At 33.5% G+C, this 17766-nt stretch overlaps 1 protein-coding gene across 8 annotated transcripts; it reads right to left on the bottom strand.

Annotated features, from left to right (window-relative positions):
- Nucleotides 1–1471: 1471 nt before the first annotated feature.
- LOC137818142 (PKS-NRPS hybrid synthetase cheA-like) lies at nucleotides 1472–11804 on the bottom strand. Of its 8 annotated transcripts, XM_068621385.1 has the most exons (12): nucleotides 11639–11804; nucleotides 11467–11563; nucleotides 11334–11386; nucleotides 7081–7177; nucleotides 6923–6995; nucleotides 6120–6185; nucleotides 5376–5583; nucleotides 4771–4829; nucleotides 3691–4200; nucleotides 2351–3530; nucleotides 2068–2266; nucleotides 1472–1841 (listed from the first exon to the last, which is right to left on the bottom strand). In XM_068621385.1, exons 7-11 carry the CDS (start codon nucleotides 5577–5579, stop codon nucleotides 2117–2119), a joined length of 2103 nt encoding a protein of 700 aa, XP_068477486.1. In that variant the 5' UTR covers nucleotides 5580–5583; nucleotides 6120–6185; nucleotides 6923–6995; nucleotides 7081–7177; nucleotides 11334–11386; nucleotides 11467–11563; nucleotides 11639–11804; the 3' UTR covers nucleotides 1472–1841; nucleotides 2068–2116. The 8 variants fall into 8 exon arrangements, with proteins under 8 accessions (XP_068477486.1, XP_068477489.1, XP_068477485.1 ...); XM_068621384.1 differs by lacking the exon at nucleotides 1472–1841 and having other exon boundaries at nucleotides 1957–2266; XM_068621387.1 differs by lacking the exons at nucleotides 1472–1841; nucleotides 7081–7177 and having other exon boundaries at nucleotides 1957–2266; nucleotides 11639–11782.
- Nucleotides 11805–17766: the final 5962 nt, after the last annotated feature.

The following is a 17766-nucleotide window of genomic DNA, read 5'->3' as shown; positions in this document are numbered from 1 at the left end:
TGGGTGCAAACAACATGTGAAAGTACTTGTGTAAAAAAAATTTCAGTGCAATACAAACCGAGAATAAAATTGCAGAAAGTAGGGCAGAATTTCAAAAGTTTTTGTAGAGGATAACCTTGGTTCGCACAAAATTTCTGAAAAATTCTCCCAAAAGTGTTTCTTCCTCAAATTCGATGTAAGAATTTCCACTAAAATTGGGAAAAATTTCAGGCCAAACGGATGGGTATTCACCCACGAAAAAAATCAAATAGTTTCACACACAAACAAACCTTCCTTTCAGCCTTGGCAATGATGATAAAAAAATTTATTGCCTATCTTTTGGGACAAATCTGGGGCTCAAATCTCAGCCACAACTCAATACACACAGTGACGAATTTCTGGTAAAAATTTCAAACCAAAATACCGAAGAAGTAAGGCGTGATAAGTCTCAGACCGAGAGTGAACAAAACAGCTTTTCCGAAAACAAAATTTCCTGGCTTTTCTTCCCCTTATCTTTTTTTGTGATTTGTTTATTGACGTGCCTCATTACCAAATATTAAAGTACTTATGTGACTTTTTCAGTGAATTATGGACCCAGAATTAAAATGCAAAAGTAGGACTGATTTTAAATATTTATTATTTTATGTTTTTTTAAAATAAATTAAAAAGTGGTGGGTGTATAAAATAAAAGAGGTGTGACAAATAGTGAAAAGCCTGTGAGTTAATGGACTCACTTATTTAGGTGAGAATGGTGCGGATAATAAAAGTGGGGGTGAGGAATAGCTAAATGCTTAGCAGCAGAATGAGCCCAAGCTTTTGAAAATGGTACAGATATTAGAAGCACGTTCTAATAAAGTGCTGGGGTGAAAATATCAAAAGAAGATCCCAAAAAGCATTTAATACATAACAACGTGCATCCCATTTGTTTTGCTCTTTCTTTCTCTTTAAGGAACCACCTTCAATTCGGCAAATTCCGTGTACATCCAACCTTTTTTTAACTTTACATACTTTTAAATTTCCAAAAATAAAAATTTGGAATTGGAATTAACTCTGGAAAAGCATACTATTTTGTTCTAGAAATAAAAATTTGAAATAGAATTTAAAAAAATAAAATCTCATTCTGAAAAAGCCATTTTGCAATACAAAAAGTTCGTTTCAAAATAATAATTTAAAAATATATTCTAAAAAAGGGGTCCAAAGGACATTTTCGTTGTTTCATATGAAAGAGTAGATTGATATGATGCAGGAAGTATTGCCTTCAATTCTTGCAAATATTCACTCATGAAATAAAGTCATGGGCCCACAAGCATGCAAATTTCCTCGCAAAAGTGGTGCCCACACATGTACGGGAGTTTCTTCCTACACCCCGACTAGTCTATCATCTCATGTTTTCTCTCTGCAAATCATTTTTCTAATGTTTTCTGCAAGTGTGTTGCCAGCTGAAGTACGATGCAATTAGCTAAAATACAGTGCAAGATACAATCTCAAGACGTTGTAGAATCATCATAGAAAAATTAATAACTTAAATAGTGTAATCCATTACCGAGTACAGACAAAATAAAAAGGCTTAAAAAGTTGTTCCCAAGTTATATAAATTGGCCTGCTTTTCTTCTATATTGTACTTCTACAGGAGTTTTTGTGCAGATTGACAGCACTTGAGGCTGTAGCATTCAATACAATCTTTGCAATATGAGAAATTCTAGGATATCCTCAGAAATTTAAGGGTTCTCTTCTATATTGAAAAACTCTTCCTTAATGTGTCCAAACTCATTTAAATATTGGTCCAAAAAACATACGTACCAAAACCCTTACAGCTCTAAAGATATCCTGCTCACCCCTCTTGTAGTATTTAGTAGTCTGATCTGCACATCAGGAACAAAAATGTTTCCTTGTGATATCACTCGTACGCACGAAACAATTAATTTGTATAGTCAGTACATATAACAAATTAATCAATAAGTTTTGCTCGGGGGAAAATAAATTAAAAGACACATTTCTGGTTGCAGGGATTACATTAAGTATATAATGAAAGATACACAGCCTAGCATGAACCAAATTTCATAACATGAGAAGGAAACGAAACCTAACCTGGGGGTTACTAGTGGCGAATTTGACATTAATTAGTTCTCAATAACGTTTACATAATCATTTTTTTTTGTGGAAACAATGACCTAAAATGTTCCATACGATTAACATATGAAGTTTCCCAAGAACGGGATTCAGCACTGCAGTATCTCGACCATTGCAAAGCAGTGGGAGGTAATGCAGACTCAGCCTTCAAAGCAACCTGTATGTTAGTCAAAATAAAACTAAGTCAGCAACTTAAATTAAATAAAAGATTTAATTTCAAACAAAATTAATCACATCATACCTGTACAAAGTGACAATCATGCACCAACCCAATGGCAATAAGGCGGTGCCTTGACTGAGATAATGGTGGTCGTCCTCTAAGAGGGAAAAATGTCATGGACTCCTTCAAGGATAAAGAGACTAGAACCACGTTATATCTTGAGGCAATTACATAACCCATATCTGGTATGGTCATCCACTTTTTAATAGATGTCTCCTTGTCAACATACAAAGATTGCCTCAGTTCAGCCACTCGATCATTGCTACCAAAGAGTTTGGCGTAAATATCTTGCCACTGTTGAAGCTCTCTAATCAAATCCTGACGAACTAAAGCCCATGATTCCTCACCCATACCAAGTTGAGCTGCAACAGCACGATAACCACAATTTGAATCTGCTTTCACATCGATAATTTCTTCAATAAACGGATGGATCTGAATCGGAAATTGGTCCATCATTGGCAGAACTCTTCTTCTTTTAGACTCATGGACTAGTTGTTGAGATGAAGGGCAAGATGAAGGGCATGATGAAGGGCAAGATGAAGTGCCACTATGGGTAGGATGCATTGCATCAACATGCTCCCGATGTGAAAGATCACAAAGAATTGATCTATCTCTTTTTGACCCTGGAGCACCCTTTATTCTTACCACTTTAGGAGTTGGACACTTTGAAGTTGTATCAGGAAATGCTAGTTCATGCAATTTAGCCTTTAGAATAATTTTCCCAGCACAATCAAGTTCCTGAAATCTCTGGAGCAAAGCATCCAACTCAGGTTGCAGTGATAACTCAAACTCCTTGTCATCCATTCCTCGATCAAAGTTTAACTTCTTCCAATGAACATGAATTGCCTCCAAGGGAATAGGATGGCGCATAGTACTGTACCTAGAAAGTTCACATGCACAAGGAAGACCATGTGTAGTTCTAACTATGCAACAACATTTAGAACTATCAGTACCAACAGTCTTAACTCGATCATACTCGTCAGTTATATGACTCAATGCACTCCTCGATACAAATCCTTGCAGTTTGATGTATACTGGAGTATTATGCATATGATCCACTACATTTATGCTTTTCTCAAATGAAGACTTAATCTCTGTATGTTGCAAAGTAATCATGTCATTCATAGCATCCCAATAACTACACATATCATTCTTGCTATCTTGAAGCAAATTCTTTAACTTACAATTTGTTGCCTCAACCCTGTCAAGTAAAACATTATAATAATATTTAAAATAATAAGTATATTAATAATTATTATAATAGTCTTGACAAAACAACTGTACTAATAATTAAATTAATAATTAGTATACTTTTAATATATTTTTCAAGATGAATTATTAAAATATAAGTTTAGACATACCTATTGGTTGTTGTGTAACCCAAATGCATCACCTGATTTGTCCATGAAGTGACAAACTTTTCCTTGTGTGGGATCAGCCACATATTTTTCACATATTCACCAAAACTAGGAAAACCTGAGCAAACTTTTTCAAATAATGCCAAACGCTGCATATATTCACTCTCATTAGAAGAATTCACAACAACATCCCATGCATCCATCACCAAGTCTTGTTTCTCCTTTGGACGGACTATCGACATGCATTTGGCCTTCACGTTCTTGTTGATATGAAACCGACATAACAAATTAGAAGAGCTCGGAAAGACAACTTGCACTGCATTCATCAAAGAAATGTCTCTGTCAGTCACAATCACCTGAGGTGTGTCTTCATCTTTAACAATCAATCCTCTTAACTTCTGTAGTACCCAAGTGAAGTTGTCAGCTCGCTCAGACTCCACAAAAGCAAATGCCACAGAGAATGTTAAGTCTGTTGAAGTAACTCCAACAATCTCAAGCAATGGCAATGGATACCTAGTGGTTGTATAAATACTATCAATTATCAAGACAGTATTGAAAGCACCCAGAAGTTTAATGGCATCTGGATGTGTCCAGAATATATCTCTGATAACATTGGAATCATCCACCTTTCTATGCCAATACACATACCGCTTACGTTCCAATAATTTCAGTAGGTATTGCATTTCTAAACCTTTTTGAGAGGATCGATAAGCATGTCGAGCATTGTAAATCTGCTTGATAGTAGTGACATTATCCATGTTCAAATCATGTTTCATTTATTCCTAGACCAATAAAATACTTTGCACTTACTAAGGGGAATTATTGAGTGATCAGAAAACAAAAAAATAACCAGCTTTTCCTTTTAGGTGGGGTTGGCTATGACATGGATCAACTAATTGTATTCAGCACTAACAAAAAAATGAAATGCAAATACTTAAAAATTGCATTCACCTTTTTGGTAGTATTTCAATTTATTATCCTTGGAGTCTGGTTATAAAACTTGTTGAAAAGATTTAATGGGAATTTTATGCATCAAAAGCTGTTGATTGAAATATTGCTAGAATTTGGTGAAAAATAGCTTACACAAAAAGACAGAGGCCATTTGTTCTTAACTGCTTACTTAACAGTAATTCCTCGTCCACCTACAATAAAAAATTTGATGAGACTCAATTATAAACACCAAGAATTAAATAGAAATTGCTAATGGTTTAATTAATTGAAATCCCAAACTACAAGGCAACAACAGATACAAGTCTTCCCTTGGGAATTCAGAAACAACACGAAAGGAAACTAACATTTAGAGAACTCCTCAGTCACATCTTAGAATTCAAAACAAAGCTGTATGCCTTTTTCCCAACTTCCTTTGTATATAACTCATAACAGTACCTCTATTTCCTTCCATCTATGGCCAATGAAAGGAACTATTCCTATCTGAAATGGAATTGTATTACTGTAAATAAAATTCGAAGAAATTACAAAAAAATAAGGGCCAAGCTCCTCTTTTTCTCCCTCCCTGTATACAAAATTATCTTTTATTTCCCCTTTCTATAAGTAACTCCCCCCTTTCCCCAATAGTGATTCCTGGAAGGTTGTGCTAGTCTCAGGCACATGGGCCTTGGACCTCCTAGAGTAGACCAAAAGAGGTTTCTCACTTGTAGGTTGTGCAAGAACTATAGGTAATGAGTTACCATCAAGACCGCCCTCGCTAGTTTCGGCCTTGTCCTCGAGGCAGAAGGAAGGGAACTTCTCTTTGATAGTCTCTGCTGCCTCCCAAGTTGCCTTCTCCACTGGTTGAGCTTTCCAATGGATGAGCCACTCAGAAATTGTCTTTCCATTTCGCTGCTCTTCTCTAGTTGCCAGTATTGCTTCAGGAGCAACTGGTTCTTTTTCATCTACCTGCATGTCAGAAGCACTTGAATTCGACTCTCAAAGAAAGCAACAAATAAAATAAACTATTCCTATCTGAAATTGAATTGTATTATTGTTTATTAACAAGGAAGGGATTACAAGAAAATAAGAGCCAAGACCCCAAGCCACACTCGCCTCTTGGATCCAATCCAATCCAATCACAATAATCTCAAATCATATCCACCCCCCATTTATTCCCTCTTACCCTATATATCAGATTGCATCTCCTTTCATTCTCCTATAACTAACTCCTCACTTCTCCCTAATAGTGATTCCTGTAAGTTTGTGCTGGTGTTTAGGAACTTGGGCCTCCTAGTGTAAGCCTTCAAATGTTTTTAAGCTGTTCAAGAACCATAGGAAATGGGTTCCCATAACTAACACCCTTTTGAACTAAAATTATTAAACCATCAACAATAAGATCATTATTAAACATCAAAAAGGAAATACAAATTATCAACTAAATATTTTGGACAGACTTAAGGAATATTACTTTTAATGGAGTAATAATGTGCAGATGAACATACCCTTGTGGTGAGACCATGATTTGACATAACTTCATGCATCTTGCGCATAAGCATTTCTTCTTCAACCTGAAAATCAAACTCCAAAAATTCCATAATTCATGTCGATGTAGATGACCACAAGAACATGGTTTCAATGAAAGATCAAATGAAGTTAATTATGTCCTGAAATATTAACACCCTTCTCCCCAGGCTGAAAAAGATGGTGAACATGACAGCCACCATGCTATCTAATAAGGGGTGGGGGATTCAACTTGAAAGTAGGCAAAAACCATAAAAAAAGTGTATCATAAACATACAATTTAGAAGATAAATCAGATAAAGAGCTGATAACATCGACGAACAAAGGGATTAGGGGGAAAATGACATGAGATTAAAACAAGATATCAAGTGAACTGGATCTGTAAGTTAAATTGTTCTTTATTTGGAGCAAAAGACTGATATCAAATGAGCTAGAATCACGCGTTAATTAATACACAACTACAACCAGAAACTAGTACCAGATTCCCAATTGAAAGCACTTTACATCACACATGGAATTGCTTTGCTACTACCAAAAACCCTCTATTCTTTTAATCAGACAAACAAACAACATCCTTCCACTATCAATTCCAAACAAATTGGGATCAAGTCTCAAAAGAAAAATAAACATCAAAAAGTAATTTTTACTTATTTTTTGCTAAACCGGTAGCATAGCAGAAGAAAAAAAGTGGAGAAACAAAAATACAAGTCAAGTGATGCAAAACTGCAAACCCTAAAAACCAAATTGAAAACTGGGAAAATCAAAACAGTGGAAACATAAAAACCTGAAGTTTTCTTAATTCATGGAACATCGATCTATATGCTTCCATAAGAACCTCATTCCTCCTATCCATGTGCCTGTTAACGCAGAATCATGAAATTAAGAGCAATTCAAGTCAATCAAAATAGTGAACAAAACAAGTGTTGGTTGAAGAAAATGTACTTCACTAACTCCCCGGTGTGTCTTGGGTCAAAATTTCGGAATTCCATAACGATAACGGAAATTGACACTCCAATTTGAAAAGGGGTTCTTCGGAATGCTGAGAAATTCGTATAAACCTTAGAAAAAAGACGCAATTGGGAAAAGCGAATAACTTCAATATAAAAGAATCAACTTTCGTTATTGTCTGGGTTTTCAGGATTTCCTAATGTCGTGATAGCTTAGCAATATCATTTAGCAAAAAGCCCAAGCCTTGAAAAGTCTCGGGTTATAATTTAGAATACAGTGGAGCAAGTAATCATTTATATAAAATAAGTAAAAAGTTTACAAGTATTAAATGCTGCAATAGAGAAGAGAAAGAGAGAACAGCTCAGACAGACTAATATTAAAGAAGCATGTGACAAGAACTTAAAGGCATCCGTTCATCAATATATTGCTCGATTTTGGTATCAAGCAGGCTTGTCATTCAATCTTGTAAGATTGAAGAGCTTTCAAGATATGATTGATGCTATAGGTGCTTATGGACCTAATTTGCCAGCTCCTAGCTATCATGACATTAGAGTTCCACTCCTCAACAAGGAAGTTGAGTACACCGAAAAGTTGTTGAAAGATCATAAATTGCAATGGAGCAGGCATGGTTGTTCTATCATGTCAGATGCATGGACTGATCGAAAGCAACGGTGTTTGATTAACGGTGTTTGATTAAAAAGATAAACATCTTGAAAAAAATATAGCAAAATTGTCCTAGAAATTTATATTTGAAAGTATTCTCATAAAAAAGAACGTGCAGATTTAGGGTCTATCTAGAAAGTAGCCCACCCCATGCAGCTCATTATAAAAAACTGCAAATTTAGCATGTATACAAAACCATAAAAAGGGGAAGAGTAAGAGAATTTGATTCCCAACTACATTAAAAAGAACAAGCAGATGACAATTAGCCAAACAAATTAATTTGTCTCAAAATAGAACGTGAGATAAAAATTATGTAGAAAGCAATGTCTGTTATATGACAATGATAACAATCATTATACTTGATATTTATATTAACAGTAAGAAAGAAGTTGTTTCTTACAGCTATAATGTTCATTTTATTTCTCTTGCTTTTTCATTTCAAGACTTGTCACAAAGCTTAGGTACTTCTAATTAAGTAGAAATCTCCTCCTACCGCAATGCACACAAACGGATAACAATTTTTTTGCTATTCTAAAATACAAAGCATGCTTCTTTCCTATTGTTGAAATTAAGACATTTTTGCAATTAGGGAGGAAATTGAGAATAGAGACTTCTCATATTATTATTTTAAGAATTATGACGTGTTAATGTGATTATATGCCTACAAATGTAGAATAATCCTTGTTTTTACAAACCATAATCCTAACTAAAAGGAAACAAATTGTGAGATATGGAAACCAATCCTAAAGAATAATTGAAATATGCTAAGATATGATTAAAAGATAATATTAGGATATTTTCATACATTATAATATTAACGTTCAAAACTACATATTTGAAGTGGTGTGCAAAATATCATTTCAGAATGCTGTCACTGTAACTAGTTGTCTTTAAAAATATTAACTTTTCCTATTTGAAATTCTGGAGGTTTCCTTGATTATTCTCAAGCTTTATTGTTGTCTCCATGAACACTTATGACATAGAACTTGAACTTGAACTTGGAACACTTCATGAAATGTGTCACATTATTGTTCATATTTTCTTTCCTGACTTTTCTCTGAAATGTGAAATTGTTATGAAGTGCAGCTTGCTGCTGTAAAGCTCTTCCTAATCACTTATACTTTGTGGTCCAATGGCCTTCATATTACACTTTTACTTAACATTTCCTAGGCAGTCTTGGCAGGCGATGCATTGCTGTAAGTTTTAACATTTAAATTTGCACTAAAATTTGCTTTTATTCCTTTTATATGTTTTTATAAATGAGTCTCATTGCGTGATCCATCCCTGCAGGGGAATGGCAGTACCTGATGCAACACCACCAAATGATGTAAAGCTGGTAATAGAAGACCATCCGTACTCTGCAGATGGGCTTATGGTCTAGTCTGCAATTGAGAACTGGGTCCGCACCTATGTGAAGCACTACTACGGCCATCCAAGCCAGATTTGCAATGACAGGGAGCTACAAGCATGGTACTCTGAGTCAATCAATGTGAGGCATGCTGATCTTAGGATTGAAAGGTGGTAGCAGAAATCAGAGGGATAGAAAAGGAGATTGAGCAAAGGAACTCTGATCCAACACTCAGAACCCCGCAACTCATGGGTACAAGGTAACCAACTTGAAAAGTACAAAGCATTTTTAATTTTAAATGCAGAGGTTGTCATTGGCTTGGAAAATCTCCACTGTCTAGGTAAGCAACAGATTCAGCAACTTCGAATCAAATGCAGACTTGATGTCAACCCCAAGAGAGGTGGTAGAAAATGACCAAATTAAGAACATCAAGGAGGAGATGGAGAGGAAGATTTACTTCAAGAGCAAAGTTAGTGTACTAAGCAACATCAAATCAGTTTCAGAAAAGGATGCTCCTTTTACATCAGATTCTGCAGGAAAATCAAGTCATGCACCAAAGTATGTGAACCCTGGTGGGAAAAGGTAATGTCAGAAATTACTACTGTCTCTAGATTTGGTGATTTAAGCATTAAAATGAGGGTCTTCAAGGATTCTTCTTCTGTTCAAAACAACCTTAAAGAGGAAAGAATGAGGCAGATTTGGTTTCCAATAGCTAAAAGAACAGCTCAATGGTTTGTGAATAGAGAAAGAAGGTCTCAGCTATCTCTGGATAAACAACTACCATGAGATCTATAACCCAATCTGACCTTCCTGAGGTACAAATTTTGGTTTCAGTCCTTGTTCAACAACTTCGTATAGATTTTAGATTTTTTTGTTGAATTGAATGTAAACAGTTAGGCAAAGAGGGTACAGGTTCCTAGTTTCGTTTCAATCAAACTCTCTTTTTTTAATTCTCATGATCTGCATAAAATCTTTGTTAATCTTTCTACGACAGAAAATTTAAGGAGCCCTCATTACCACAGTAAGAGAAACCCTTGTAAACATAAAATTGTATCTTCTTTTTCGTCCCATAATCAATTTTCTAATGATTTTCAACAAGAATAATAGAAGACAGCTTCATGTCATTGTGCTAAATAATGCTGTCAGCCCTCTTAATTTAAATATGTTCATATTAGACATATTTTATATCTCTTCCATTCTCTTTTGCTTAACACAAACATTGCACATTATTAATAATCCTATGTCGTGGTAGCTTAGCAATATCATTTAGCAAAAAGCCCAAGCCTAGAAAAGTCTAGGGTTATAATTTAGAATATAGTGGAGCAAGTAATCATTTATATAAAATAAGTAAAAAGTTTACAAGTATTAGATTTTGTTGTGAAGAATGATGAAGTGAGAATAATAAGAGAACAGAGAAGGGACATTCTGGTTGCAGCCTTAACCAAAAAGAGCCAAACACAGCAAGGTGATTGTGCACCAAAAGCGGGATATAGCTATGACTACCTTTGTTGGTGTTCTTGTGGTATTGTAGGAAGGGTCACATAGTAAAGTGAATGCACACTGAATGGAGAAAAGGAAACAAAGCATTTGCTTCCTAAAAGACACTGAAACAGTATAATTATTTTCCGACACATCAAGTGAATTCCATCCTTTGCACTCTCAATTTCCAACCCACCTATTCTATTATTCACTCCACACTTCTCTACTTATTCCCCCATCCCTACACCATTCCTTCAATCACCACAATCAAAATCAAAACAGAATAGATCAAGTATGACATTATAAGATCAAAAAAATGATAGATCAAGTATTATAAAGCACTGTTTTGTTGTAATTACTGTTAGTCTCTTGGTTGTATATCTATCCTTGTTTGTTCATGACATTTATTACCATGAGGTATTTATTTATGTTAGAGAGTGAGTGAAAAGAAACACAACGCACCCTATGAAGAACTAAGCATGTATTAACGTAGAGTAGTGTATTCAGATGTATTAACCAACATCAGAATCAACATATTTTGTATCAAATCAACGACAGAATCACTCAAAACAAAATTATCAGCAGTTTAATACGAAAATCAAACCGAAATTAATCATAAAAAACGAAACAGCAACTAATCCAAGGGTTCAAATGTAAGAGTCACTAATATCCACATCGATTAAAAATCAAATAAAAACGAAGTGAAAATGAAAAAAGAAAATTCAATAAAATCAAACCAAAAACAAAAAAACCCTACCTAATTGTAAGAACAACTTGAAGCCTGTGATACTGAAGAACAGATTCAAGTACCTGCGTTTGAGCATAGTCACCAACAATATTGCGAGTCGCAAGCACGAGATAGAGGGTACGAGAGAACGAGAAAGACTTACCTAGATTTGAGCGAGGAACGAGTCAGTGAAACGAACCAATTGAACGAGACTGAGCGTGAACGAGACTGAGCGAGAACGAGACTGAGAACGAGCGAGACTGAGAAAGAGGAACGAAACTGAGAGTGCAGTAGACGAAGGAGAGGGTGTGAAGAAGAAGAAGAAGGAGACTTACCTGGATTTGAGCGAGGAACGAGATAGTGAGACGAACCACTTGAACGAGACTGAGAGTGAGACCGAGACTGAGAACAAGCACCACTGAGAAAGAGGAACGAGACTGACAGTGAAGAAGAAGGAGACTGAGTGGAGCAGAGGAAGGAGACGGTCTGAAGAAGAAGAACAAGGAAAAAAAAGTTTTATCAACCATCCAAAATTTATCAAAATTTTAGAAAATTTTAAAAATTTATCTTTTCTAAAAAGTATAAAAAAAAACTTTTAAAATCGAGAATTTTTTTAAAAAAAAATTAATATACAAACTTAAATAAATAATTACTAATAATTTCTTGCAAACTATTATTGATCGTAGAAATTTTAAATATTTCAAGAAAAAAATTCTAAAAGAATTAATAAAATGTACGTATTTCTAATAGTTTTAATTTAATAATATAATAATTAATTTTTTTTAAAATTAATCAATAAACTTTAATGGAAAATTAATTCTAAAAATAAAAACCAATTTTATTTAATTGAAAAATTATCTTTTAGTAACATTTTAGAAAAATGATATTATATGTCATTAAATTCCCTATACAACATCATTTAACTTTTATTTCCCCATCTAGCACCCTTTTATTTTTATTTTTTTATCTAACACCTTTTTGTTTTTATTTTCCTATCTAACACTCTTATATTTTTTATTTCCCTATCTAACACCATTTCAAAAATAAATTAAAAAATAATAAATTAAAAAAATTGATAATTTTAATTTTTAATGTTTAAAATAGTTAGAAATATAATTAATGAATAAAAAAATGATTTTTTACAAAAAAAAAAAAAGTAATAAATTTAAAATATTTAGTTTAAAAATTATTTTTTTAAGAATGAAAAAAATAAAAAAATTAAACTCTACAACAACATAAAAGTTGAATCTATAAACATAAATTAGTATTTACTTTTATTATTGTTGATGATTTAATCATGTTAATTTCAAGTACAAAATTCAGGACATAATTATAAAAAAACCAAGTTGAATAAGGACTGATATGGACATAGAGAACAATATGATCGAACAAAAAAATGTTCATATTGTCAAACACCAGGATACACATAAAGAACATGTCCCAACATTGTTGGATTGTACACTTCTTGTCATTAATTATGTTTCATTTCGCACAAACTATTTAATGTACCATTGAAGAAAATATTAACTAAATGATCATCTTTCATTTATTTTCCTTTTTATGATCAACATATATTTATTTTCCTAGGTGAATACTCATCTGTTTGACGTGAAATTTGTCGTGTTTTGTCCTAAATTGAGTCCAGATTATAACGTGTCAATTAAGGAAAAAATTATTTCGAGACAATTTTTCTGAAATTTTGTGAAAAACCAATGCTATCTCTAGCAATATTTGTGAAATTTCGCCATACTTTCTGCAATTTTATTATGTGTTAACAAATTGCATTGAAAAATTCACACAAGTACTTTCATGTGTTGTTTGCACCGTGCTAAGGAGGCACGTCCATAAACAAATCACAAAAAGGAGATATAGGGAAGAAAAGTCAGGACATTTTGTTTTTGGAAAACCGGTTTTTTCACTCTCGGTCTAGGTCTTACTACGCCTTATTCCTTGAGTCTTTTGGTCTGAAAATTTTACCAGATATTAGTTCTTGTGTGTATTGAGTTTGGGCTTAGATTTGAGCCCCAGATTCGTCCCACAAGATTTTCAATAAATTTTTTATTCATCACTACCAGGGTTGAAAGGAATGTTCATTTGTGTGTGAAACTGTTTGATTTTTTTCCGAGGTGAATACTCATCCGTTTGACGTGAAATTTGTCGCTTTTTTTCCCAAATTCAGTCACGATTCTTACGTGGAATTTCAATAAAAAAATATTTTGGGACTATTTTTCTGAAATTTTGTGAAAAATCAAGGTTATCCTCTATAAAAGTTTGTGAAATTTTGCTCTACTTTCTGCAATTTTATTTTGGGTTCATATTGCGTTGAAAAGTTCACGCAAGTACTTTCATGTGTTGCTTGCACACTGCTAAGGAGGCACGTCCATAAACAAATCACAAAAAGGAGATATAGGGAAGAAAAGCCAGGACATTTTGTTTTTGGAAAATCGGTTTATTACCTCTCGGTTCGGGTCTTACTACGCCCTATTCCTTGGGTCTTTTAGTCTAAAATTTAACCAGACATTCGTCATTGTGTGTATGGAGTTTTGGCTGAGATTTAAGCCTCAAATTCGTCCTACAAGATTTTAAATAAATTTTGTATTCATCACTGCCAGAGTTGAAAAAAAGGTTTGTTTGTGTGTAAAACTGTTTGATTTTTTTCCTAGGTGAATATTCATCCGTTTGACGTGAAATTTGTCTCGTTTTGTTTTAAATTGAGTCCAGATTATGATGTGTAATTTAAGGAAAAAATTATTTCGGGACAATTTTTCTGAATTTTTGTGAAAAACCAAGGCTATACTCTAGCAAAATTTGTGAAATTTCGCCATACTTTCTGCAATTTTGTTCTGTGTTGAAAAATTGCGTTGAAAAATTCACACAAGTACTTTCATGTGTTGTTTTCACCCTGCTAAGGACGTACGTCCATAAACAAATCACAAAAAGGACATATAGGGAAGAAAAATCAGGACATTTTGTTTTCGGAACACTGGTTTTGTTCACTCTCACTCTAGGTCTGAAAATTTTACAGACATTTTTCATTGTGTCTATTGAGTTTTGGCTTAGATTTGAGCCCCAGATTCGTCCCACAAGATTTTCAATAAATACTTTATTCATCACTGCAGGGTTGAAAGGAAGGTTCGTTTGTGTGTGAAACTGTTTGATTTTTTTCGTAGGTGAATACTCATTTGTTTGACGTGAAATATGTCGCGTTTTGACCCAAATTTTGTCACAATTCGTACATGGAATTTTAGGAAAAAATTGTTTTAGAACAATTTTTTGAAATTTTGTGAAAACCAAGGCTATCCTCTAGCAAAATTTGTGAAATTTTGCCCTACTTTCTGCAATTTTATTTTGTGTTGAAAAATTCACACAAGTACTTTTATGTGTTGTTTGCACCCTGCTAAGGAGGCACGTCCAAAAACAAATCACAAAAAGGAGATATAGGGAAGAAAAGTCAGGACATTTTGTTTTCGGAAAACTGGTTTCTTTACCTCACGGTCCAGGTCTTACTACGCTCTATTCCTTGGGTCTTTTGGTATGAAAATTTTACCAGACATTCGTCATTATCTATATTGAGTTTTGGATGAGATTTGAGCCCCAAAATCGCCTCACAAGATTTTCAAAAAAAAAATATTCATCACTGCTAGGGTTGAAAGGGAGGTTTGTTTTAAGTGTGAAACTGTTTGATTTTTTTCTAGGTGAATACTCATCTGTTTGACGTGAAATATGTCGCGTTTTTTCCCAAATTAAGTCCAAATTCTTACGTGGATTTTCAGGAAAAAAATTATTTCGGAACATTTTTTCTGAAATTTTGTGAAAAACCAAGGTTATCTCTATCAAAATTTGTGAAATTTTTCTCTACTTTTTGCAATTTTATTCAGTGTTGAAAAATTGCGTTGAAAAATTCACACAAGTACTTTCATGCGTTGTTTGCACCATTTTAAGGAGGCGCATCCATAAAAAAATAAAAAAATAAAAAGAGATATAGGGAAGAAATGCCAGGACATTTTATTTTCAAAAACCGGTTTTGTTCACTCTCAGTCTGGGTTTAACTATGCCCTATTCCTTGGGTCTTTTGGTCTGAAAATTTTAACAGACATTCGTCATTGTGTGTGTTGTGTTTTGGCTGAGATTTGAGCCCAAGATTTATCCCACAAGATTTTCAATAAACTTTTTATTCATCACTGCCTCGGTTGAAAGGAAGGTTCGTTTGTGTGTGAAATTGTTTAATCTTTTTCCTAGGTGAATACTCATCCGTTTGACGTCAAACATGTCGCGTTTTGTCCTAAATTCAGTCCAAATTCTTATGTGGAATATAAGGACAAAATTATTTCGGGACAATTTTTCTGAAATTTTGTGAAAAACCAAGGCTATCCTCTAGCAAATTTTGTGAAATTTCATCCGACTTTCCGAAATTTTGTTCTGTGTTGAAAAATCTCATTAAAAAATTCACACAAGTACTTTCCTTTGTTGATTGCACCCTGCTAAGGAGGCACATCCATAAAAAAATCATAAAAAGGAGATATAGGGAAGAAAAGACAAGACATTTTGTTTTCGGAACACCGGTTTATTACCTCTCGGTCCGGGTCTTACTACGCCCTATTCTTTGGGTCTTTTGGTATGAAAATTTTATCAGACATTCATCATTATGTGTATTGAGTTTTGGCTGAGATTTGAGCCTCAGATTCGTCCCACAAGATTTTCAATAAAAAATTTATTCATCATTGCCAGGGTTGAAAGGAAGGTTCGTTTGTGTGTGAAACTGTTTGATTTTTTTCCTATGTTAATACTCATCTGTTTGACGTGAAATTTGTCGCCTTTTGTCCCAAATTCAGTCCATATTCTTATGTGGAATTTCTGGAAAAAATTATTTTGGGACAATTTTTCTGAAATTTTTTGAAAAACCAAGGTTATCCTCTAGCAAAATTTGTGAGATTTTTCCCTGCTTTATGAAAAAAAAAATTGGGTCTATATTGCTTTGAAAATTTGCGAAAAAATTCACACAAGTACTTTGATATGTTGTTTGCACTCTGCTAAGGAGGCACGTCCATAAACAAATCAGAAAAAGAAGATATAGGTATGAAAATCCATGACATTTTTTGTTCGGAAAACCGATTTTGTTCACTCTCGGTCTAGGTCTTACTATGCCCTATTCCTTGGGGTTTTTCTGGAAATTTTACCTGACATTTTTCATTGTGTGTATTAATTTTTGGATGAGATTTGAGTCTCAGATTCGTCCCACAAGATTTTCAATATATTTTTTATTCATCGCTGCTAGGGTTGAAAGAACTGTTTGTTTGTGTGTGAAACTGTTTGATTATTTTTCTAGGTGAATACTCATCCGTTTGATGTGAAATTTGTCGCGTTTTGTCCCCAATTCAATCCAGATTCTTATGTGGAATTTCAGGAAAAATTTACTTTGAGACAATTTTTCGGAAATTTTGTGAAAAACCAAGGCTATATTTTAGCAAAATTTGTGAAATTCCGCCCTACTTTCTGCAATTTTATTCTTGGTCCATATTGCGTTGAAAAATTACGAAAAAATTTACACAAATACTTTCATGTGTTGTTTTCACCCTGCTAAGAAGGCACATTCATAAACAAATCACAAAAAGAATATATAGGGAAGAAAAGCCAGGACATTTTGTTTTCGGAAAACGGTTTTGTTCACTCTCGGCCTGGGTCTTACTACGCCCTATTCCTTGGGTCTTTTAGCCTGAAAATTTTATCAGACATTAGTCATTGTGTGTATTGTGATTTGGTTGAGATTTGAGTTCCCGATTCGTCCCACAAGATTTTCAATAATGTTTTTATTCATCACTGTCAGGGTTGAAAGGAAGGTTCGTTTGTGTATGAAACTATTTGATTTTTTTCCTAGGTTACTACTCGGGTAAATTCTCTATCTAGAACCATTTACACTTTTATTTCCCCATCTAGCACACTTTTGTTTTGATTTTCCTATCTAGCACCCTTTTGTTTTTATTTCTCTTTCTAACACTCTTTTATTTTTTATTTCCCTATCTAGCACCATTTCAAAAATAAATAAATAAATAAATAATTAAAAAAAAATGATAATTTTAATTTTGAATGCATTAAAAATTAAATATTTTGAATGTTTAAAATAGTTAGATTTATAATTAATGAATAAAGAAATAATTTTTTACAAAATAAAAAAAAAGTAATAAATTTAAAATGTTTAGTTTAAAAATTATTTATTTTAATAATGAAGAAAATAAAAAATTAAACTCTACAACAACATAAAAGTTGAAACATAAATTAGTATTTATATTTATTATTATTGATGATGCAATCATGTTAATTTCAAGTAAAAAATACAAGACATAATTATAAAAAAAACAATTTGAATAAGGACTGATATGAAAATAAGAAAACAACATGATAGAGCAAAAAAAATGTTCATATTGTTAAAAACTAGGACACACATAAAGAACTTGTTCCAACATTA

This window comes from Phaseolus vulgaris, chromosome 10, assembly GCF_000499845.2.
Source record: "Phaseolus vulgaris cultivar G19833 chromosome 10, P. vulgaris v2.0, whole genome shotgun sequence".
In the NCBI taxonomy this organism is placed as follows: domain Eukaryota; kingdom Viridiplantae; phylum Streptophyta; class Magnoliopsida; order Fabales; family Fabaceae; genus Phaseolus; species Phaseolus vulgaris.
This window is presented reverse-complemented; position numbering and strand designations above follow the sequence as displayed.